This window comes from Medicago sativa, chromosome 8 (assembly GCF_051527215.1).
Source record: "Medicago sativa cultivar Bolivia chromosome 8, Bolivia_mono, whole genome shotgun sequence".
NCBI lineage: Eukaryota > Viridiplantae > Streptophyta > Magnoliopsida > Fabales > Fabaceae > Medicago > Medicago sativa.
This window is the reverse complement of record NC_140756.1, coordinates 92,501,587-92,526,912: the sequence shown is the minus strand read 5'-3', so window position 1 is coordinate 92,526,912 and position 25,326 is coordinate 92,501,587. Positions and strand designations below refer to the sequence as shown.

General features: G+C 33.8%; 6 protein-coding genes across 6 annotated transcripts; 5 read left to right on the top strand and 1 right to left on the bottom strand.

Annotated features, from left to right (window-relative positions):
• Positions 1–376: 376 nt before the first annotated feature.
• EMB3136 (Ribosomal protein L10 family protein) lies at positions 377–1,456 on the bottom strand. The gene has a single exon (XM_085734192.1). It carries the CDS (start codon positions 1,386–1,388, stop codon positions 678–680), a length of 711 nt encoding a protein of 236 aa, XP_085590318.1. The 5' UTR covers positions 1,389–1,456; the 3' UTR covers positions 377–677.
• A 1,732-nt stretch (positions 1,457–3,188) lies between these two features.
• Positions 3,189–6,992, top strand: LOC146903364 (importin subunit alpha-2-like). Its single transcript, XM_085734191.1, has 10 exons — positions 3,189–3,465; positions 3,629–3,716; positions 3,798–3,889; positions 4,004–4,135; positions 4,218–4,403; positions 4,488–4,651; positions 4,742–4,820; positions 5,279–5,407; positions 5,851–5,978; positions 6,080–6,992. The coding sequence occupies exons 2-10, from the start codon at positions 3,638–3,640 to the stop codon at positions 6,495–6,497; spliced, it is 1,407 nt and encodes a 468-aa protein (XP_085590317.1). The 5' UTR covers positions 3,189–3,465; positions 3,629–3,637; the 3' UTR covers positions 6,498–6,992.
• A 1,381-nt stretch (positions 6,993–8,373) lies between these two features.
• Positions 8,374–9,578, top strand: LOC146903363 (temperature-induced lipocalin-1-like). Its single transcript, XM_085734190.1, has 2 exons — positions 8,374–8,765; positions 9,247–9,578. The coding sequence occupies exons 1-2, from the start codon at positions 8,400–8,402 to the stop codon at positions 9,370–9,372; spliced, it is 492 nt and encodes a 163-aa protein (XP_085590316.1). The 5' UTR covers positions 8,374–8,399; the 3' UTR covers positions 9,373–9,578.
• A 1,559-nt stretch (positions 9,579–11,137) lies between these two features.
• Positions 11,138–12,446, top strand: LOC146903362 (temperature-induced lipocalin-1-like). Its single transcript, XM_085734189.1, has 2 exons — positions 11,138–11,608; positions 12,045–12,446. The coding sequence occupies exons 1-2, from the start codon at positions 11,228–11,230 to the stop codon at positions 12,168–12,170; spliced, it is 507 nt and encodes a 168-aa protein (XP_085590315.1). The 5' UTR covers positions 11,138–11,227; the 3' UTR covers positions 12,171–12,446.
• Positions 12,447–14,245: 1,799 nt separating this feature from the next.
• Positions 14,246–16,079, top strand: TIL (temperature-induced lipocalin). The gene is made up of 2 exons (XM_085734188.1): positions 14,246–14,740; positions 15,672–16,079. Exons 1-2 carry the CDS (start codon positions 14,363–14,365, stop codon positions 15,852–15,854), a joined length of 561 nt encoding a protein of 186 aa, XP_085590314.1. The 5' UTR covers positions 14,246–14,362; the 3' UTR covers positions 15,855–16,079.
• Positions 16,080–17,441: 1,362 nt separating this feature from the next.
• LOC146903360 (glycerophosphodiester phosphodiesterase GDPDL6-like) lies at positions 17,442–21,671 on the top strand. Its single transcript, XM_085734187.1, has 10 exons — positions 17,442–17,790; positions 18,042–18,195; positions 18,450–18,731; positions 19,009–19,121; positions 19,235–19,730; positions 19,836–19,871; positions 19,974–20,255; positions 20,345–20,481; positions 20,564–21,041; positions 21,173–21,671. The coding sequence occupies exons 1-10, from the start codon at positions 17,770–17,772 to the stop codon at positions 21,463–21,465; spliced, it is 2,292 nt and encodes a 763-aa protein (XP_085590313.1). The 5' UTR covers positions 17,442–17,769; the 3' UTR covers positions 21,466–21,671.
• The last annotated feature ends 3,655 nt before the right edge of the window (positions 21,672–25,326 follow it).

The window sequence follows — 25,326 nt, the reverse complement described above, 5'->3', positions numbered from 1 at the left end:
CCAATTGAGTGAGTGAATGTGTGATATTGTTATATAAGGTAATACATGTTAAGAGTTCTACATTGGATAAAATATGACCGAAAAGTCGGTTTTGTAAGGGTTAAGTTAAGCCCAACCCAAATTCTGAGACTGAGTATAAATAACAAACACTTCAAGTTGAACGAAGTCTCCAAAATATAACACTCAAATAAACAAAGGGAAAAAAACACAACATCAAAATGGTACATGCACATAATAACCCATGATTAGTGAAATTGCATCATTCAATGGGAACAAATTTTCCATCAATCATCTCTACACTAACAGAAAAAAATATTGAACCATTCTACAAATACAGCAAGCTCAGAGCATCAAATGTACAGTTGTACACACAATCTGAGGGAACATAAGCAAACATACTCAAATACAATAACCAATTAGTGAAATTACATCATTCAATTGGAACAAATTATCCATCATGACTATCCTAAGAGAAAAAAATAATTGCATCATTCTACATTTTCTGATACAACAAACTCAAAGCATCAAATGTACACTTGTACTTGTACTTGTACACATAATCTGAGGGAACATAAACATAAATAAACATGCTCAAATACAATAAAACAAAATCCACATTGTAACATAATTATAAAATCATAAAACAAATACACAATCAAGATTGAAAAAAAACTTATCTATAGAACAGCACTACCCTGTTCCTGTTCTTCAAGCTTCTTAATATGTGCCTTAAGAACCATGATAAGTTCTCTAGCAGGAGCTTGAATGGTAGTAACCAAAGCAGAAGAAGGACTTTTCAAAGAACCCAACAAATTAGCATAAATCTCGCCGCGTGTCGGCAATGTTTCAAGTTTCTTAAACTCGTCAGGACCATAAAATTTCCCTTCAAACACAGCACCAGTAAAATCATTCTCTTCAAGCTTCTTCTCTTTCTGAAAATCTCTATAAGGCTTAATAGCAGAAGGAATCTCTTCGGTATGAACAAACAACCACACATTCATACCTGTCATACATGGTTTCAGCGTCTCCCATTGTGTTCCTTCAAGTGCTTTATACACCAATGTGTTCTTTGCAACAACGAGTTTCGTTGTTTCAGGAAGAGTTTTTCTAAGTTCTTGAAATTGTTTAACGGTGAAGCCTTTGTAGTTGATTCCGGCGAGAAGGTAACAGTTTTCAAGCTGTTCTTTTACGGTTTCAACTGTTTCTTCTTTCTTTGTGCGTGAAATTGCGGCGTTGATGGATAAACGGTGGGTTTTGGAAATGGGTCTTGGTTTGTATGATGTGGGTGGGTTGAATGGATTAATGGGTCGGGTTAGTATTTGAAAAGATTGGGTTTTGGTGGATGGAAGTGAAAAGCTGAGTAGAGTTGCAGTTGCAGTAGCTTCCATGGTGATGATGAAAATTGAGAAAAGATGAAGAAAATCGAAATTGGCTTATCTTATCGCTTTGTTTCTTTGGTTATTCATCAACTACAATAGGACAATATGGTACTTTGCAATGGGTTTCAAATTTATTTTATATTTTTCAATACTTTAGAAGTCTATTAACTATTCAATAATTTTGAAATTGGATACTAAACTAAATAAAATTATAATTAGGTTTATAAATTACTCAATAATTTATAGTTAGATTTATGAACAAGAAAGGTTTTGGTTGGGTACTTAAATTTTTACATAATGTGTAATTAAGCTCGTATATTTTAAAATAATTTGTGCGAAGGTCTCTAAATTTGTTAGTAATTATGATATTTATTATAAATTATTTAGAGTTTCAGAATTATTTGAAGGCTTATTGCATTTTTGTTATGTGTATTTCACCAAAATTGCAATTGCGCTCGGGTTAGTTAAATCTAATTGTGCTTGTAATTGTTTAGGAAAACTTAAGTTTGATTTTTAGCTGTAATAATTTTTTACAAGACTTTACTTACCTTCGATCGAACTCTAAATTATAAGGCCTCATTTCTCCTGAAAACCAGAGACATGTGGGAGCTAGCTAATACATTGTGGTACATCAAGAAACATGCGGGAGCTAACTAATAATGAGACTACCTCGGTCAAGGTATAAACGACCTCATTGATTTGCCTTCGACTAAACTCGACAGGAGTTTTGAAAAGCAAAATTACAATGATGTATTGATGTCTACATTCATACATAATTCTATCAAACTCGGTAATATCATTGCTTCCTTTATGTAAATAATTCACCACCTTCATAGAGTCAAGAATAAAACTCATGTTATATACCTGAAGATCTAACACCCACACTATAGCATGATAAAGTCTCAATACCTCCTCTCCAACGTCCAATTCCATTCATTGTCGTCACGAATGCGATAACAAGTTAAACATCAAGTTCTCACATTGTGCATTTCTCTCTTTTTTCATTCTGGTGTATATATAATTATTTTATTTTAATTAAATATTACAATAAGTTAACCTCATTATTTATAAAAGTGATTAATGCCACTTTTTGTTTTTATGAAATTAGTGGTCGAAACTTACTTATGTTTATAAATTTAATTAATGTCTGTTTTATTTTTATTTTTTAGTGATGTATAGGAAAGGAAAACATCTATTTTACGATATTATAAGTACTAGCATCAACGTATTTGTCTTTTTGTTGTTATCGATACAAAAAAATAAAAGATGAATAAATAAATACGGTGAGAGGAAAATATTTAGGCTGTCAAAAATGGGCCGGGCTAACGGGTCGGCTAAAAAGCCCATATTTTTGGGCCGGACCGGGCGTAAAAAACTAGTCCAAAAACACACGGGCTCTTTTTTTGTCAAGATTTAAATGTTATTCTTATTAAGGTATATATGCATAAGTATAATATTGTAATTGTTTGAAATGTATCAAAATAATGATTGAAACAATCAAAATCAATAAAATATTAATAATGGTAATTTCAGGTTTCCTCGGTAGTTAATTGCCGAAGTTTTCCTCGGTAGTTAACTGCCGAAGTTTTTCTCGGCAGTTAACTGCAGCCATGTTTTTAATTCATCGGCAGTTAACTGTCGTGGGGGCATTTACGTCTTTTATTGGTGTTTTTCAGCTTTCTCATATGTGTGAACAGCAATTTTAAAAAAATAATAGGGTGTGGATAGAAGACGCCTCCTTTGCACTTGGCCCAATCCCTTTTTCAAAGATTTTCTCAACAAAAAAAAAAAAAAAAAAGATTTCCTCTGTGCTTCTCTCTCACCGTTCAAAGATTTCCTACCCAAACCTATATAAACCTTCAACCTTCACACATCTGTGTCACTCTCACTCTCAAATCCACTCCCTCTCAATCGCAAATTAGGGTTTCAACTCTCTCTCTCTCTCTTTCTTAATCGCAAGTTAGGGTTTCGCATATCAATTCCCAAATCATTCGATTGGTGCCGCCTAGCACTATCGTCTCTTCGAGAAACGACGCGAAGCTCTTCTTCAACCTCAACGCTGTTCCTCGATTCTCGAGAAAAGAAGGTTGTGATTCTTGGTCGTGATTCCATCTCTCAATCGCGTTCTTGTGTTTACATTTGATCCGGGTTGATCTGGGTTTTGTTTCGTGATGTTACATTCAGTGATAATTTGTTATGAAAACAATGATTTGATTTTGGATTTATTTTTGTTGTTGATGCTGTTGCAGTTTTCCACAATGGTTGCTAATATCTGGTCCGATGATAACAGCCAACAACTCGAAGCAACTACGGAATTTCGGAAGCGTCTTTCCATTGGTAACTGTCGATTTTATCTGATGTTTTTAATGCATTATCATTATCATTATGTTGCTTTGATTCATGATGTTTGTTGTGTAGAACGCATTCCTCCGATCGATGAAGTTATTCAATCTGGTGTTGTTCCTCGTTTTGTTCAATTTCTTGATAGGGAGGATTTTCCTCAACTTCAGGTTTCAAACTTGTCCTTTTTCTTTTAAATCTTTTGGAAATTTTTGTAGTATGGTGTAGCCGCGTAGTTGAAATTTTGTTGTTTTGATTGGCTGTTTGTGACTTTGTTTGTTTAGTTTGAGGCTGCTTGGGCACTCACAAACATAGCATCTGGAACTTCTGAGAACACTAAGGTGGTAATTGATCATGGGGCAGTACCAATATTTATCAAGCTACTTAGTTCACCAAGTGATGCTGTTCGGGCCCAGGTATGTTTATACTAAAATGTAATAGCAGTAGAACTGGGATTGTCCTTTTTTCTTTTGCTGAATTCTAAAACTGAAATTGTAGGCTCTGTGGGCATTGGGAAACATTGCCGGTGATTCCCCTAGGTGTCGTGATCTTGTTCTCAGTCACGGTGCCCTGATCCCGCTGTTATCCCAGTTGAATGACCAATCAAAGCTTTATATATTGAGAAATGCCATTTGGACCTTGTCAAACTTTTGCAGGGGCAAGCCACAACCCCCACTTGAGCAGGTAATTGTTTGTTTTTATTAAATTAAAACTGAACCTACGAGACGACCTTTATCTGTGTATTAATACTAGAATTTTGATGGACAGATGAGACCAGCGCTTCCCGCTCTCAAGCATTTGGTTTTTTCCCAAGATGAAGAAGTCCTGACTGATGCATGTTGGGCACTCTCGTATCTTTCTGATGGAACAAATGACAATATCCAAGCGGTGATCGAGGCAGGTGTATGTGGCAGACTGGTGCAGCTCCTTCTGTAAGTACCAATTCTTATATCCCCGGTCAGCCAATATCCTATTGCAATTATTGATTATTTTGGCTCTAAATGTATGTGCATCTTTTGAAGGCACCCATCTCCTTCAGTGCTGATTCCTGTCGTTCGCACAGTGGGAAATATTGTAACTGGAGACAATATGCAGACTCAGGTAATGTCATAATGGATTGTGTATTGTTATAATTAGCTGCTACCTAATGTATTTCTAATTATATTTACCTTTTATTGAGAAAGGTACTGAATTGAGAAAAGTACTGAATTAGTGTTGTGTTAGTTATTTTGGAAATATAATTAAAATTTGACATATTATAACCTGAAATTATTGATGGGTAAGTTTTGTAAGTCTAATTTGATTAAGAGAAAACGCCGAAATGCTATAGTGGGTGGGTGTTGAGGCTTGATTGAAAATTTTAGAAATATTAGCCTAGGAATCAGTTTTGTTTTTTGAGGGGATTGGGGAGTTTCATCTTTGGAAGAACGAGAAGTTATAACTTGATACACACTTCTGGTGATTCATTACTATTTATTACCATGAATCTAGTTTCTTCTCACCCCTTGAATCTTCTCACCTGTGAGAATTACCTGATTTGGTGGGACTCTTTTTGTCAGGCTATTATCAATCATGGTTCACTCCCATGCCTTTTGAGCTTGTTGACCAGTAATCACAAGAAAAGTATTAAGAAAGAAGTTTGCTGGACTGTGTCAAACATTACAGCTGGAAGCAGAGAGCAGATACAGGTAAGCTAATAAATCCCATTATTTTGATACTTAAATGATGTTAAATATCACGCTTGATAAAGTACGGTGTTAATTTCTTTATTGCTTATGTTTTACTTCAAGTTTGATATTTCAGATCGCATGCATATAAAATGAAGCTACGTGTTGTTTAACATGGAGATGTGGTGCAATAGTAACCATTGTACTCTTGTTGATGATATTTTTTTTTTTACGCATGTTGATGATATATTTAGTTCTCAGGTTACACTAATCAATCAGAGTATTAATTGGATTTTTAGGTGATTATAAGTACATCTACTGAATGGAATGTATTATTGACATTATGTTTTCTGTTTTAGGTTGGGTCTTGAGTGTTGTTTACATTTTACTGTCAAATATGTGATTTTTAGTTCGCTTGTTTACCGAAAAAGCGCGCTGAACTCTACCTTATATGTATGATGCAGGCTGTTATTGAAGCTGGTCTGATTGCTCCCCTAGTCAATCTCCTTCAAAATGCTGAGTTTGACATTAAAAAAGAAGCTGCATGGGCACTCACTAATGCTACAACTGGCGGTACCCGCGAGCAAATCAAGTAGGTGAAGTTATTTTTAATTGTTGTTTTCTGGCTCTGCTTCATGCTGGCATCATTGAGAGTTTACATTTTAACTTGCCAAATGTTGTTTTTGCTACAAGGTACTTGGTGAGCCAGGGTTGCATTAAGCCTCTCTGTGATTTACTGGTTGGCCCTGATCCAAGAATTGTTACTGTCTGTCTAGAAGGTCTTGAGAATATTCTGAAAGTTGGAGAAGCAGAGAAAAGCTATGGTAGCACGGGAGATGTCAACTTGTATGCTCAGATGACAGAGGATGTTGAGGGATTGGAAAAAGGTTTTGAGAATTTTCTGAAGGTTGGAGAAGCAGAGAAAAGCTTTGGTAAAACAGTAGATGTCAACTTGTATGCTCAGATGATAGAGGATGCTGAGGGATTGGAAAAGATTGACAACTTGCAGAATCATGACAACAATGAAATTTATGAGAAGGCTGTTAAAATTCTTGAGACATATTGGTTGGAAGATGAACATGAGACACTAACTTCATGGTTTCTGGTCTAGTGATATTTTGATGGGGGAAAAAGTATGTTGCAGCAGCAAGGACCCATGTCGTGACTCTTTTGGGGGAGGGTTCGGTCCAGTATCTGGTGTCAGTCTGGTCTAGTGATATTTTGCTGGGGGTGAAGTATATTGCAGCAGCAAGGACCCGTGTGAGGTGGGGTGTGTGTGTGTGTGTGTGTGGGGGGGTTCCTTGAAATTCATGGTATCTGGTGTCAGCCTGTGATATTTTGCTGGGGAGGAAGTATGTTGCAGCATGAAGGACCCGTGACCTGTAGCAATGATGAGATGATAACCTTGAAGAGGAGATTGAAGACGAAGAGAAAGAGCGGTCAGGTTGCTGCTGTTTTGGTAGATTTAGTTTACGTCGTTAGTAAGTCAGCTATCACAGTCAGCTGCCATTTGAGTTTATGTTTAAAGTCTACTGCTTACAATGTGACAAACTATTGTAGTTGTACTTTTTGATTTAATGATATTTTTGCAAATTGATTTATTTTATTCCGCAAGTTTACCATATGATGTTTTCTATGCTTAGTTTTCCCTTAATTTATCTATTATTACGTTTTATGCACTTCCAGAGTAGAGAATATCACACTCCAATCCATGTTGGACAACAAGAATAGTATATGAGACTACCATAATATTTCTATTTTCTATAGCCTTTCATTAGTTTCCATATTGAGGCTTTGATGGGTATCATGCAACTTCGCCTCGGTGACAGAACAAGAGCCAAGATTGTTCGCAAAACCAGTAGAAAATGATATGCCGAACATTTCAGAACACCTCCCACCACAAAAAATAAACACTGCCCGGTCACAATTGAACATTACATAGCTAGAGCGAGGGGCAGACCACAAAATTTGAATTAGAATTTGGTTTCCATCTTCTTTTTTATATATAAGAAGAATTTGGTTTTCATTGATTTTTAAACTTTAGGAATAAATTATATACTAGTTGGTCTCATGTATGTGAATGTTTGGTTTTATAAAAAAGAATTGATATATTTAATTGATTTGATGAGTGGATTTGATTTGATTTGTTTTAATTTGAGAAAAGGATTTCGATATTCTATTATTTTTTTAAATAACTTATTTTGTGCATGATTTTGTTATGACTTTTTTCTTTTTACCAAGATTTTATTCCAAGTTCTTTTGAAGCTTTTAAAAGTAGCATCTAATTTACAACCAACAATGCTCTGTAACGAAATTGATCAAACAACTGCGTAACAAGCAGCATGCAAAGGATGGAAGGAAACTTATGGAAAATTAAAAAAAGTAATTAAGTTGGTAAAATTTCCTTTAGTTGGAGGAAAATAAAAGGAATGAGATGCAATCAAATGATTGAACTCAAATGACTAATAATTTTATTACAGCACTAATAGTTTCAAAGAATTTGAGTTTGATTTATGGGTGAAAACTTATCGGAGCTTATTTTTCTAAAAAACGAAGGGTTAACAAAAAAAATCAAGGAAGTGTGTTTGTGAAAAAACAATGAGGGTGGGTGAGAAAAAAAAATTGATTGCCTTAAAAAAAAAATTATTATGACACATAAAGGAATCGGATTTTGATCTACCAAAAAAGAAAAAAAAAATCGGATTTTAAAAGTGATAAAATAAACATCTATTAGAAAGGAAACGTGTATATTCACAATCAATTATATTTTTTTTGAACAAGTTCACAATCAATTATATTGACAAATGCATATTCTGATGTGATTATCTCAATAATGAATTAAAATTCAAAACCAGTGTATAAACTATTGTACTCAAGACCATATATAAAACACGGAAATTAACCAGCATAAACTGTCTTGCAACTAATCATCATGGCTCATCACCTCTATTCTGTCCTGTTTTGCTATGTTTTACCATGTATGTCTCTCTTTCTGCCTGTACTACAGCAAGCAATGGGAGAGCCAGAGGTTGTGAAAGGTGTGGATTTGAAGCGTTACATGGGTCGGTGGTATGAGATAGCTTCTTTCCCTTCATTTTTTCAGCCCAAAAATGGAGAGAACACAAGAGCCACATACACTCTCAACAGTAATGGGACTGTCGATGTTCTCAATGAGACTTGGAATAATGGTAAAAGAGAGTCTATACATGGCATTGCTTATAAGGCTGACCCCAATAGTGATGAAGCTAAACTCAAGGTCAGATTCCTTGTTCCTCCATTCTTGCCATTTATTCCTGTTCTTGGGGATTACTGGATTTTGTATCTTGATCAAGATTATCAATATGCTCTCATTGGTGGGCCTACCAAATTATTTCTTTGGGTAAGCAATTCTATCTACCTTTGACTTTTCATGTTATATTGTATTTAATGGTTGTGGAAAGATCTATGTATCTCCGACACTTACAAAATACTATCTGACATGACACCAATTTATTTCGTTGTGTTTGATATTCGTGTTATAGGTAGATTTTATTGTGGTCGTTTTAAAAATTATGAATCCTCAATTTAAATAACTTTTAGTTCATGAAAGAAGTAAATGAGACTAATTTATCACCTGGTTGAATTAAATTGGAGATATGAGAACATTTGTGTAAAGACTTTGTTGTTACGATGTATTTTTTCACATGGATGGATTTTTTTCCAAGGATTAAATTGGGTTTTTCATTTTTTTTTCCTCGAGCACCACAATTGATCTTCCCTCTATTTTATATATGTGTGTGTTCTTCTCTCTTTCAATTATCATGTCATGAGTGTATACTAATGTTCCTTCCTACCATAACTTTGATTATTTTGGTTCCTAGATATTATCCAGGCAAACCCATTTGGATGATGAATCCTACAACAAGCTTGTTCAGAAAGCTAAGGATGACGGGTATGATGTGACCAAATTGCACAAGACTCCACAGAGTAATCCTCCACCTAAGTAGGATAATAAGGTCCTCAACACCAAAGGCCTTTTAGGGAATAACTAGGTGTGGTCCATGTCATGAACATTGTTATGGAACTAGATCTTTACCTATTGTGATGCACCGGGTAATTGTATTTTTGAAGTAATAATTTTCAAAAATGTGTAATGATATTTTCTTTCAAAAAATAAATGTGTAATGATATTTCTTTAACAATATAAATATAATGATATTTAGAATTAGGCAAATGCTAATTTGTGCCCTCAAAGACATATGTTAAGGAATTCATTATAGAAATATACATATCAAAAATCGTACATTTAACTTCTTAAATGTTAAACTATTATGTTTTCCAATGCAAAATTACTCTTTTTAGGTTTCTTAATATGTGCCCTTAGGGCACAAGTTAGCATATCGACCCTTAGAATTATTGAAATGAGATGAAAAAAAAAAATGTTGCTACTTAAAATGATACAACGCTATAATTTAAGCATCAATATGACAATATCCATCAAAACTTGCATTGAATTTTAATCAATCTCTTTCAAATGTGTATATCAAGGATTTCAGTCATTTTCGAAGGATTTTGCCTATGGGAAACTTACGTTTTTCTTATAATCTTTGTGTTGAGTCTGAGTTATGGTGAAACTTGACCTATGATTAACAGAATATGTTTCTAAAACAGAAAAGAAAAATGGAAGTCATATTGTTTTTTGAATGAAAAATATATATAACGGAGAAATCTTCTAAAAGAGTACATACATATAAAAATAATGAGTACAAGAAGTATTTTAGTCAAATGATAACAAAACAAAAGGATCTTTTCCATTAAAAACAAGAGTGAAAACGGAAACAACACCAAAAAACTATTTAGCCTCATATGAGGATCATCCAACCCCAAGCAAACAGAAGGAAGACTATAAACATAACCCTAAAGTCGAATCATCTCGGGGCAAATCCTTTTGATATGGTAGCTTTGGCTAACCCACAATTTTTATTTATATTGAATTATTAAGTGTGTTATTATAGCTAACTACTCCAATAATATATTTTTAGCTACCTTAAACAAATTAATTTGCTAAAAATTAGCATAAATTAAAAGGTTAAAAAATTATTACTTGATTAATAAACTTATTTGTCTTAATTTGACATTTCGGTCTCTAACAACTATAGAGAAAATATTTTTAGCAATAAAAATTATCAATATATAGTCAAACATAATTGACGATAGTTTAATGCAAGTAATTCATTTGTCTATGTTGGTTGAAAAGAAATTGTTAATCTATTTAACAAATATTCAATTATGAATATATTTGATTTTTCAAAACCTAGTTCTATAGAGATTAAAAATAGTTAACCTTTAAACTTAATATAAAATACCATTGATTATGATTATATTATAAATGATAGTACTATTAATATTGTTATTGTTATTATTCTTTATTCTTATCATGAAAAATGGTAAGATGTTTCTTTAAATTCATCGAATATGGCATCAGTTCAGCTTCAAACACTTGATTGAGATGGACACATAGGTCCACTATACATTTCTTGATCAGGAAGGAAGTATCGTCTCTTTGGTTTCAAGGCTTCACACTTGAGAAACTGAAAGGACTAATTTTGGCATTTTGCAATCATAGTCATTTACCTTTATTAGAAAAAAGAAAAACCACACAAATTTATATTGGTATACGTGTAAGGCCCAAATGTCTCAACAAATGAACAGAACCTTATCAAAATTAAGATTCAAAACTAATATATAAATAAACTCACACTTATTAGGACCATAATAAAACACAACCAAAACCTTCGAAAGTTACTCCAATCTGATAAGCGCTAACTGAAATAGAGGAAGCAATAACATCCACAACAAAAAATGGGAAACACCGTAGGGAAGGACAAGGAGGTTGTGAAGGGTGTAGACTTGGAGAGGTACATGGGTAGGTGGTATGAGATAGCTTCTTTCCCTTCATTCTTTCAGCCCAAAAATGGAGAGAACACAAGAGCCACATACACTCTCAACAGTGATGGGACTGTTCATGTTCTCAACGAGACTTGGAATGGTGGTAAAAGAACCTCCATAGAAGGAAGTGCTTATAAGGCTGACCCCAAAAGTGATGAAGCCAAGCTCAAGGTTAAATTCTATGTTCCTCCATTCTTGCCAATTATTCCTGCTGTTGGAGATTACTGGATTTTGTACCTTGATCAAGATTATCAATATGCTCTCATTGGTGGGCCTACCAATAAATATCTATGGGTAAGCAACCCTATCTCTAACGTTGCTTTTTCTTGTTAAATTAGGCATCATCGACACCAAGTTACATCCCACACATGTGATTATATTTGATTAATTCATTTTTAAAATTTATTATAGCATCTTTATGTTCAATGTCGTATATGTGTCTGTGTAGCATCCATGTCTGTGTCATAGCTTCATAGAGAAAAAAAGATTAGTTGTGGTTTTGACTTCTAAGAAAAATTGTGGAACCACAATAAACCAAGACAATCTAGCTATGATTGAACTAAATCATAGATATGAAAATGTTTAGCTAAAGACTAAGTTGTTAAAATTTATTTTTTACATGACTAAAAATTGTTTTATTTAAGGATTATTTTTTCAATCATCATGTCATGAGCCTGAGTGTATACTAATGTTCCTTCCTACAATAACTTGGGATTATTTTGGTCCCTAGATACTATGCAGGCAACCCCATTTGGATGAAGCAATCTACAACCAGCTTGTTGAGAAAGCTAAGGAAGAAGGTTATGATGTGAGTAAATTGCACAAGACTCCACAGAGTGATCCTCCACCTGAGTAAGATTAAGGTCCTCAAGACACAAAACGCCTTTTTGTGAAATAAATAAATAGTTATGGTCATGACATGAAGTGTATTATGTAATCAGGCTGAAGAAGTGTTAATTTCAAGTCAAAAATAAAGGATTTCCAGAACTCTAATAAGAAGTGTTAATTGCAATGCGTGTATTGGTTTGTTCTGTAAACAAACTATAGATAAGTTGGTATTTGATACTGAAATTGTGTAAGGAGTTGTTAACTTATTATTGGTGAGAATCAATGTTTGATATTCTACAGCAAAGATTGGCTGTTTACTTTTCCTTTTTCGTTGTTGAATATCTTCTGCTGACCAGTGGGGATCCCATGATTTATCCTTTATCTACGACTACTAGATCACTCTACACATGGCTGATGTGGAAAGATATGGGTAGGGGCATTCCATTCATATCATTGTTGTGGAATGGTTTTTCGGATGATAATTTGTTTTTCTTTCTAATTTTTTCTGATGATAATTAACTCCAAAGAAAAATAGTGTGTGGATATATACAAGGAAGGCGTTTGTTTCATGAACTCAAAAATTTTCAACAATAAACTACTCAGGAATATCAAAAATTGCAATTTGGTTCTAAGTATTTTTTTTTTTAAATGTTTGTCATATAATATGACATTCCTAGAAAAATTAGCGATTATAATTTACTAACGGTGATTTATTGAAAGCCGGTTTGATAAGCATATCTTTTGGTATGTTTGGTAAAAAAAAATAGTAAATAGTTGATAAGTTAGATTATACTCCCTCCGTCCCAATTTATCTGACCCCTTGGCTCATTTCACACAGATTAAGAAAAATGTATAAATAAAGGGGAAAGTGAAATATATTGTATTGGGAATGATAAAAGTAGTATTATTTAGTGTTATATTGTATTGGGAATGATGAAAGTTGTATTGAAAATTGAAATGACTCAGTTATTTTGGGACACTTTTTTTTAGAAAATGGGTCATATATTCCGGGACGGAGGGAGTACTTGATATGTTAGTTGATAGTTAATAGACAATAAGTTAACTAATTAAATTGTAGTGTTTGATAAAATCAACTGTTAAACTATCTTATAAATATGAAATGTCATGGAAGAATATGTGTTTAATTAATATTTAATTTTTTCAATTAGGTTAAAAGATATAAAGTTTTTTTTTTTTTTTTGAGAGAAGGTTAAAAGATATAAAGTTAAGAAGAAATGTTATGTTATTAGAGCATCTACGATGGAGATTCTCATTTTAGAGTTCGTCTCACTTGTACACATCATTTTTTTTTATAATATTTTAATAATAATACCTAATAAGCACTCAGTCACTCCAATGAAGACCCTTTATCAAAAGTCTAAATGAGTCTCACTAATAACTCTTCATCATTTACATTCCAACAATACAATGATTATTTTAATAAAAAGTTGTGTGGGCTCCACTTAAGAATAAAAGTCTTAAGTAAGACATTGAGTTTTGAAAGACCTTCAAAAAAAATTCCCAGTGAAGATACCTATTAGGAATCAGGTCTTAAATGGTTAAGACCTCATCATTGGGAACGGTCTAAGTTGTTTAAATTAGCTTATTAAAAAAAATGTTATAACCATATAAACGAGTAAAAATAAGTTATAAATATGTGAAAAAATTATAGTTACCAAAGAGATATTTTTTGCAGTCACAAAGCTTATAAGTTATCGACTATATAAGCTAATTTATTGACATTATTGTGTTTGTAATATGTGAAAGAAGAGAAGAAAAATAAGCAGTTTCTTTGAAGACACAAGTTATAGTAGCATCGGTTCGGCTTCAAGCATTTGATTGAAACATACACACTGTCCATTTCTTGATCAAGAAGCAATTTCTCTTGTGCTTCAAGGCATTTTTTTGTCTACAATTTCAGGGTTTCACCTTGTAAAACTTTGTGGGGTCCAACTCTCTAGATTACGATAACATTCGAGAAGAAACAGTCATCATATCATCCTATTGTCATAGGATTCTGTTTGACACGTGTAAGGACCACACATCTCCACGTCAAAGCTCCAAACCCACGTTATTCTTCTTACCAAAGCACAAAGAAAAACTGAATTCATTTCCAAGTTCCAACCCTAAAACCCTTTGTTTTGTGTCGTGTCGTGCTTCAACAAAACACAAAGAAACCCTTTTGTTCTGTTCTTCTCTCTAAACTCGATAGCATCAACGATGGCAAACGCAAACAAAGAAATGGATGTTGCGAAAGGTGTGGATTTGAAGCGTTACATGGGTCGATGGTACGAGATAGCTTGTTTTCCATCAAGGTTTCAACCAAGTGATGGTAAGGACACAAGAGCAACCTACACTCTGAGAGATGATGGAACTGTGAATGTTCTGAATGAGACTTGGAGTGGTGGTAAAAGAAGTTACATTGAAGGTACTGCTTATAAAGCTGATCCTAATAGTGATGAGGCTAAACTTAAGGTCAAATTCTATGTTCCTCCCATCTTTCCTATCATTCCTATTACTGGGGATTATTGGGTTTTGCACCTTGATCATGATTATCATTATGCTCTTATTGGACAACCTAGCAGGAATTATCTTTGGGTATGTAACCCTTTCTGTCTTTTACTTTTTCAATACTCTTGTGTTTCTGAATGTATGTGATTTGAAACCATTTGTGTTATAATTCAGAATCTCTAATTATGTTAATTTGTTTAGGTTATTTAGGTGGATTTCGCACTTGGCTAGTAAACTATTGTATGATAATTTAGGGGCTTTTCATCAAAAAAATGAATTAGATTTTGGAATGTAGAGTAATGGGGAACTCTAGACTATAGAGGAGCCAAGTTGATGTTGTATTGTATTATTGTCGTTGGTTAGCTAGTTCTAAATTGCAGTCTCCAATCGCAGTTGTGGCCGCAATATAAAGGTTTTAGAGGTTTTACAGTGGCATCACAATCAGAATTGTGGCCATATTGTACTTTGATGCATATTTCAGATTAGGGCCGTGCATAGATTGAACTATAAATGTGTGTCTCAGAGAGCAAAAGAGATAAATGATGCCAATGAGATGCTTATTTATAATTAGTCATGGTGTTATAGCATGCAGGTTCCTAAGTGATTCAGTGACCTTGTGTAATCAAGTAAATTGTAGTTAGTTTGATAAATTTTTTTTTTTTTTTTGTTGAAAATTTTGATATATCCCGATTGAATTGCTTCCTTTAGACCAACGGTCGGGTCTAGTGGCTAGACTCCCACAATATGCTGAACGAAGATTTGAGTCAGATAGTGGCTCAAATAGGATTCCGATTCCCTCCTTAGAGGGAACCCGCGGGAAACCAAAAAAAGTACTTCTTTTAGAATCGTTGAAAAATAAAATGTACTAAATTGCGTCCTAATATATGATTAAGGTATCACATAACCACAAGTCCATAACTCCAATTTAGAATGATGAGAATGCATTTGTTTGGCTTGTGAATATTTTGCTAATGATTTGTTAGTTTCCTACCATAACTTGGATCATTTTGGTTCCTAGATATTATGCAGGCAACCCCATTTGGATGAAGAAATCTACAACCAGCTTGTTGAGAAAGCTAAGGAAGAAGGGTATGATGTGAGCAAACTGCGCAAGACTCCACAAAGTGATACTCCACCTGAGCAAGAAGGTCCTGAAGACACCAAAGGAATTTGGTGGTTCAAATCCCTTTTTGGAAAATAAATAAACAAACAAGTATGGTTATGAACAGTGTTATGTAATCACCTCTGAAGTAGTGTTTATTTCATGTCATGAATAAAGGTCTTTAGAACTCTAATCAGATCAATTTAGTTTGGATTTCTATATATATCATCATGTATTTGCTTGTTCTGTATATATAGACTAAAGATGTGAACTTTAGTAAAGTTGGTATTTTATGTTCAAATTGTGTTTGCTGTTTTGTGAGAATTCAGTATGTGTGAATGGCCAACAAATTTTACAGCATTGTTTATTTGTTTACTTTTTCTCTTTAATTTGGTTCAAGCAATGACCAACAAATGTTTTCTTATGAAACATTCAAGTTTACTTGAGTTATTGGAGTGTTTAAGCCTTAATGGTGATAATTCTACCGAGAAAGCCCTTTTGCTATGATAGGAAACATAAAAACTGTCACCATCAGTAAGTGGTAATACGGTATGGCTAACTAACTGAATGCATGAATCCAATGACCTTCAGTAATCTGTTTAGTGTAAATTTCATATTCATGATAGATGGTGGTGTACAAGAAGATTTCTAACTTCATATTAATAGGCAAAGGCGTGTGAAAACAAAAACTTGCGTCTAAATGATCATTTGCTAAAAGGAGAGGAGAGGAATATTTCACCTATTTTTAGTCTAACATTCAGTTCTCTTTGGCAGTCATCATAGTTAAAAACTCAGGAATTTCACCCAGGAATTGATAGAGATAGACAACTGTGCCTGCTTTGGCAGTCATCATAGTGAAAAACTCAGGAATTTCACCCAGGAATTGATAGAGATAGACAACTGTGCCTGCAATTCACTTCAATAATTTCTTTTTTTTTTTGTGCCCGAGGTTCGAACCCCGAACCTTGCATTCACTTCAATAATTTCATTGTAACATAAAGAGGTCTTGATGTTCATTTTAGTTTGCATTCAATAATCATATATTGATAGATGATTTATTGGGGTATATACACTTTAGAACTTCTTCGTGCAACTATTAACAGCGAGCGACAGATCTTGGTTAAAATAAACGATCTAATTTACTTTTGTTGTTATTCATTTATGGTCAAAGCGGTGGGATGAAAAAACTTTCACCGTTGCAATAGTCAAAGGTCAATGACGAGTAATTAGTTGTTAGGTTGATATTTTTTTTCTTTGGTCTTAATTAGAATTCATAACTACTAATTTTAGTAATACTTGGTTCAAACTAGTTGAACTATCCAACCGTCTATCTTATAATAAATTTTAAATTTTTGTTGCTATTATTTGTACTGCAATAACAATAATTTTGATTATTAATGATGATATAAGTTAACGTTTTTTTTATCAAAACTAAAAAAAAAAAAAAAAAGTGTCACAAATTGACAAAGTTACATGTATTGTATTGTATTTACGAACCAAAAATAAGAGTTGTATTAACTAAATAACAATTGAACTTTAGATTATCAATCTCATCTTCTTAAAATCAGAGGGTTGATCCAAAAAAATAATATACAAATAAGTTACATGTAATAAACAGTTATATTGTATTTACGTACCAAAAATAAGAGTTGTATTAAACGGAACTCTGCCTGCGATTTAGTAGCTAACCCCGTGTGGTAATTGTGGTAGGTATCCCCACAATATCAAAACACGCAATTTAGAACAAAAAGGAAAGTAACCAAAAACAGTCCACATGGGAAATTAGATTCTAATAATAACATTGTTATTGGTTGTCCTATGAAATGAAATCCTGACCAGCTATTTATGCGCCTCAACATGTGTTGGAAATAAATAGAATTGTTCTTATTTGAGTCAATAATTTAACTCTCCAATTTGCTTCCCTTTTTCCCCTCACATTCCCTTGAGGGTCTTCCTCACGAGAAAAAACTGTCATAGGGAATGCCTGTTTCATCCATCTAATAAAACATAACATATGATGATCATTAATTTTTGGGTATGCATGCATATGAATGATGTTTGATATTTTCTGTTTCCATTTATATCATGTTCTTTTGATTCATGGAAAATAAATTTTTTAAGTTAATTGAATAATGTATGAGATTATTATATCAATATTTATGCACGAGGTTAATAAATCTTACTGCAAAATGAACGTTAAAAGGTTGTGTTCCAAACAATGAAAAATATCATAATGAAGGCCTTTTGATCCATGTTTTGATTGACATTGATTTTTAATTGTGACAGGAAAAGATAAAAATGCTCAGAAGATTGTTTCTGTTTTCGTTTTTGCTTCATTCAACATTGGCCCAAAAACCTGCCGGTCCTCATCATCCTATAGCTCCGCATCAACCTGTAGTACCGAATCCTATCCCTGTCAAGAAATGGTCAACATTAAGTGGTTGGTAATCCTAAACCTTCGTTTCTCTACCTTGTTTCCATTTGAATAAGCTTCTTTGTTCTTCTGATCAATGTTGGTAAATTGCAATAATTCTGTAATATGTTATTTAGTACCAAATGTTGTCATATGGTAGCGCTATAACAATGTTGTGTAGCGGTTAAAGTTAAACAAACCGCTATTTTCCATAATTTGTGATCGACAACATTGCTTCTCGTATTGCTCGGCATATTGATTCTTTAAATCATACCTTGCAGGAAACGAACCACTTGTAATAGCCCGTGGTGGTTTTTCGGGACTCTTTCCAGAAGGAACTGAGAAAGCAGTTGAACTATCACAAGACATAAGCATTTTCTTGTGCAATCTTCAGCTGACAAATGATGGTGGTGCCTTTTGTGTGACTGGGGCTACCCTTGACAATTCAACAACTATAGAAATGTTTGATCCTAAGCAGAAAACTTACAATATCAATGGGAGGAATATGCAAGGACACTTTTCTACAGATTACTCTAGTGCTCAGATTGAGCATGATGTAAAAAGTGAGTCTTATATCAATTTAAATTCTCTCCATTGCGTTTTCTTATTAGGAAACCTTGTCATACAAACATGGATGGAACCAGAAAAATAATGAGGGGAAAAATGTAGATTATATATTGAAAAAATGAGCCATTTAGATTGAAAATAAAAAAAACTGCTAGGATTGTTGGTGCGAGTGCATATTAAATATGATAGATGAACTGCGAAAAGTCAGAACTAGTTATGCTTATCTAAGCATTGGAACTTATAACTCAAGTTTCTCTTTGCTATGACTTCCAGTGACTCAAGCCATATTTTCTCGACCCGATTTTTTTGATGGTGTTTTCCCTGTTGCTAATGTTGACGCTCTCCTAAGTACCAAAACACCACCAAGGTTTTGGTTGAATGTTCAGGTTCTCTCTCTGTTGAAATTGAAAATCCTGAAGCACCGCAGTGCATTCTTTTATTTCTTTCTTTCATCAGTGTGTTGCGTGTTGATCGAGTTTTTTTTTTGTTGTTGTTGCAGAATGCAGGTTTCTACACCCAATACGGAAAAAAAGCAGTAGAAGTTGTTCTAGAGATTTTGAGAGCTCTTCCAGTAGACTTTGTTTCATCTCCAGATATTGGTTTCTTGAAGAGTATCGCCAGGCAACCAAACAAAGCAACTAAAGTCATCTTTCAACTTCTTGACGCTATGGATGTCGAACCACAAACCAAACAACCATACGGAATTATAGTAAAGGATCTTGTGGCAATCAAATCATTCGCATCAGGCATCATGGTCCCAAAAGAATTCATATTGCCTGTTAAACCTGACAAATATCTAGGACTTCCAACAACACTTGTAGCTGATGCACATAAATTAGGACTAGAAGTATATGCTTCTGGTTTTGCTAATGATTTGTTTTCAAGTTACAGTTATAACTATGACCCTACTGCTGAGTACCTTCAATTTATTGACAGTAGAGATAGTGTTGACGGTGTTGTCACTGATTTCCCAACTACGGCATCAAATGCCATTGGTGAGATAACAAATCTGAAATCTCCAACTTCTAGTTCATGATCTATTTCTAAAATAGCAAAATCACTCTTCTAACCTTTCTCACATTTTTTTTTTTGTTTTACAGGGTGCTTTGCACACAACAACACTTTGCCCAAAAAAGGTATATATATTATAACTAATGTCAAATTTTCTTCAATCCTACAGTTATGACATGAAAAAACAAAGAACAAACAAGTCTATAACGTTACATTTGCTTTTGTAGGACCAACATTAATCATAAGCAGCAACGGATCAAGTGGTGTTTACCCAGGCAGCACTGATCTTGCATATCAGCAAGCTATAACCGATGGCGCTGACATCATAGATTGCTCAGTTCAAATGACAAAAGATGGAATTGCCTTTTGCGCAAATACCGTAGATCTTTTAGAAATAAGCACTGCTATGCCTAAATTCATGTCTCGATCTTCCAGTGTCCCTGAACTTCAACCGAAAAATGGAATTTTCTCCTTTGATCTTACATGGACTGAGATTCAAACATTAAAACGTAAAAACTTCCTTACAAGAATAGCTCATTAAATTGCAACTTTTAAGATTTCACAAATGAACTTAAATGGTATATATTTCCCTTTTCAGCTCAAATGGTCAACCCTTTCGGCAACGAGTTTCAAAGAAACCCAGCAAATAAGAACAATGGTAAATTCGTTACCCTACCTGAATTTTTGGATTTGGCCAAGACAAAGGCAGTTTTTGGCATTTTGATCCACATACAGGTGAGCAACATCGCCAATTCCCTATATTACTTCTATTTGAAAATTTCCTACTAATGCTAAGCACTAACTATTTGCTTCACAGAATGCTGCTTACCTCGCATCAAAGAAGGGTCTTGACATTGTAGGTACTGTCACAGCTGCTTTGAGCAATGCTACCTTTGACAAGCAGGCCACGCAACAAGTCTTCATCCAATCAGACGACAGTTCGGTCCTATCCAAGTTTAAAGATATCCCATCTTACAAAAGGGTGTTGCTCATTGAAAATATAATAGACGATATACCAGTACAAACAGTGGAAGAAATTAAGAAATACGCAGAAGTAGTGAATATTCCCAAACTCGATGTTATCAAAGGATCTAATTCCTTGTTGCTAGGATTGACAAATGTCGTTAAAGCGTTGAAAGGTGCAAACCTAACAGTATTCGTCCATATTCTCAAAAATGAATACTTGTCGCTGGCCTTCGATTTTTGGTCAGATCCAAATGTTGAGATTGCTACTTACATGGAGCTTGTCGATGGCATCGTGACCGAATTTCCAGCCACTGCATACAGATTAATGAGTAAGTAATACCAGTCTGTTTAGCTTTCTTAGATTATTCAAGCAAACTGTATAACCTTCCTCATTGTACCAATACATTCTTTTTTAAAAGCAAAAGTTGAAACCTAATATGTACCATTTTCAAATTTACAGAAAGCCCATGTAGCGATCCAAATCATGAGCTTGCCATCTTACCAGCACATCCTGGTGATCTTCTAACTATGGTTCCAGATCCTTTGAAACCAAAAGCAGAACCTCCTAAAGCCCTACAAGTTGCAGACGTTGTTGATCCACCTCTTCCTCCAGTGATTAACCTAGCTAAAGCTGAGCCTCCGGCTGCACCTACTCCTCCACCACCCTCTTCAGGTGTAAGGGCGTACGGTGTCAACTCTGTTATCTCCGTAGTAGCAGTTTTGGCGATTGCAATGTTTTATGTTGGCCATTGATTTTATTAAATTAGCACTGTCACAATCTTGGATCGCCAATTATCGTCCCAAAATACTTTAGCATTTGATTATATATCGACTTGTACTATAGAATGCATATGGCAATGTTTCACCAAACACAATTATTGGGATGAAACAGAAATGTGAGAACTACTGAAATATTCATTACACAGATTGATATAACCAAATCAAGGCTAACGTTTAAAGATTGTGCAAAATTCTCCATTTTATTTCAGTTCAGTATAGTATAACAAATGAGAATTTTATAATCAGATTCATATTCAAAATATGAAGAAAATAAAAGTTTATTTTTTAATTAAACCGGTACCCAGCTTAGTCACTACAATTCGCTCAGAGAACGCCGATTCACACCAAAAACGAACGAAACCAAAGACAATTGTTAACACAGTATTGGCTAGATGATGTATGGAACGAGGGAGGGAAAATTGAATGAATAGAATTCAACAAGAAATTCCCATCTCTCATTCCATACAACTCTACTCAACACCACATTAAGAAAGCGATCCAATACATGAACATAGTTAATTGAGTTATGGTAGAAAATGAAATCGATCGTTGAAAAAGATATGGATGGCTGCAATTGGATTCAAAACCTAGATCGGGAAAAGGAGTGTGGCTGGATGGATACAGAAACCCTAATCTGCGGATCAATGCCTATGTGCTCCCTCATATTTATACACCCGAGTGACTCATCTTTGCATCTTTCCTAGTATTTTCCAATTCTACCCTTTGTAATGAGAGTAAGTAAAATGTTTGAAATTTGAATAAATTTTTTTAACAATAAAAAATAAACAAATAAATGTAGATATTGGTAATACCAAAATCTCCACAACCCAATTTATGTATGTGAATTTACGGGCCTGTTTGGTTTGGCTTCTGAGAAGCAATTCTAGCCCAAAATCAATTCTCTACAGTGCCAAAAACAATTCTAGCCAAAAACAACGTGTTTGGTTCAGCTTTTCAGAATTGCTTTTATCCTCCAAAAGCAATTCTCCATGAAGCTACAAATCCTAGCTTCTAGCTTTTCTAGAATCAATTCTCCTTGAACAATGTGTATAAGTTTGTATATTTTATTATTACAACATGTTATATTACTTTATTGCCCTTTATCAATTCTCATTCGTTATCAATTCTCCTTTAGCTATGTCTATTTTAGTAATTATACATTCAAAAACAATTCTACATAATTGCATCCAAACATAAATCATTTTGTTTAATCAATTCTACATAATTGTATCCAAACATAAATCAATTCTCTCAGAATCAATTCTGTCAGAATCAATTCTATCAGAATCAATTCTCTCAGAATCAATTATATTCAAAGCTGAACCAAATGGGCACTACATTGACTTTGTTATTTTGTTTCTCTATCAAAATAAAGTAAAAACATAATGAAAGTGAGAAAGAGTTTTTTTTAAAAGTTGTTAAAAAATATTTGTACAAATATCATTTTTATTGATAATATGATATTTTATATTATTGAGTATCTCTTATGATTAAGATTATGTTATTTGATTAAATAAAATTGAGTTAGCATTGTTCTCGATACAAGTACAAATCTCCTTCTAACCAAAAGGTTATTGTTTTATTTATTTAATAACGAGTTTATTGTGAAAATATTTATATTATGATTTTTAGACTCATGAAATATTTGAAGAGGAATTGCAAATTGTGATATTGTTTAAAGTGGATGAGTCATTGTATTACAGTGATACAATAAAAATTATACTTTATTTTTCAATTGTGGAGATCGTTTAGAATTTATCAATAGATACTAGTATGAAAGTTGGTTTGACAATATATGAGATATCATTTTCGGTTTAATGACAACTCTTTTACGACTCTTTAGCTTGGCTTGGTACAAGTGAGAGCTCTTTCATTCTTGAGTCGTTCGTAGTTTAGTCTCATGGCTTTAACCTTTAATCTATTTATAAACAAACTTATTTGGAAGTGAAGTGGTCAAGGACGCAATATGTTTCGTTGGTGTTACTTCTAAATTCCTTATGACGAAAGAGTCAGACGTGACTATTCCTATTCCTATTTAAAACCGTATTTTAATTAATCCATGTAACTCATTCTTACTCGAATGGACCTTCATTCTTGGTTGTCTTGTGTGTTTGGTATTACCTGGCGGAGACGGAATGAATTCATTTTTTAGAGTGCTCCAATTTTGAAAAATAACATTGTTGGGAAGATTAACGAGCTATTTGAGTCAATCTCCAAAGGCCTTAAATTTCCGCTTCAAGTTCAATGTTTATACACTTGCGGCCTCATATAGATATTCATTGGTCTACTCCTATGGAGAATTTGGTCAAGTTAAAAATGGATGGAGCTATTCGTCACCTTACCAGGAGGGGTATGCGTGGTGGAAAAGGTCGAGAGTGAGAGTGGCGATGGTTTTGTGGTTATCTTGTCGTAATTACAGGAACAAGAGTGCGTGATCAACACGATAACCTATATTGTTCAGTTCTGCTCCAAGCAATATATTGTGGTTGACCTTAGCCATCACACACAATCTTCTACCCTTTAACACAATCTTCCTTTAATGGTGTGGTGACAGGTTGAGGGGATTAATTTAGGAGATTAAATTATGGGTTCAACACAGTTTTCTATTCTTAAGATTTATTGAAGTGTATGAATTTATAGGTCTCAAACCCATACATTTAGATCAAAAGAAAACTAATAAATCACCTGCAAGTTTCTCCATTCTTTCTAGATCAGTATAACAAATGCTAAAATTTACAGAACAAGTAAGAAATACAGAATCTGATTCAAATGATCCACTTAATATATGATATACAACACCTTACACTAAAAAATCTAGTTAAGAGTACAGCATTTTTTGGTACAGCATAAGAAAGACATTTCCATCTACAATGTTAAGAGTACATACTAAAAAGACTAACAAACCAATTGTGCATTTCAACAGCATAATCTTCACCTGCAAAGTCAAAAGTGAAACTGAAAGTTCATCTAACAACAATACAAGACAATCAATGTTACAATGCTTGAAATCAACATTAGAAAGCTTTTATTTCTTGCGAAGTTCAAAGAATAAACCAATATGAGAGCACGTGCATGTTTCACCACAAAACCAACTATAACATCGTAAACAAAGATCCAAAAATAGAAGAAAAAAAAATCAGAAACAGGAACTAAACGGATAAAACAAAAAATTAAATGGATAACATATGTAGAAATAGAAAAATCAAATCAATGAATAAAAAAAAAAGGATAATTGTTAACGCTATATATGCTAGCTAGATGACATATGGAATGAAAGAGGGAAAATTGAATGAATAGAATCCAACAAGAAATTCCCATCTTTCACTCCATACGACTCTACCCAACACCGCATTAAGGAAATTCGTTGATTCAGTTTAGGGTTTTGGTTTCATCAAATTTGAGGCTCAGTTTTGGTACAAAGATGAAATCGATTGCCGAAAAAGAAGCACCGCCATGGTTGGCTGCAATTGGATTCAAAACCCTAAATCGGGAAAAGGACAAAATTGTCAATTTCACCGAATTGCCACGCCACCGGCAAGCATTTATCTTCAACGGCGATCTATCCATCCAGATCCACACTCCAAAACCATCGTCATTGCCTCTTAGCGATGCGAGAGAGAGAAAAAGAGGAATAAAGAATGAAGGAAAGGATGGGAAAAGAAAGATATAGATGCATATAGCGATCAATAGAGAGAGAAAGAGAGAGAGAGAGTAGTAGTAGATGATTATTATTATTATTATTAGCACTACTTTGGGAATGAGCAATTTCTGTTGGGTAAAGAGCAGAATTCATGAGATTGGGGTTCTGGTTAGGCATCAATGAAGAAACCTCAT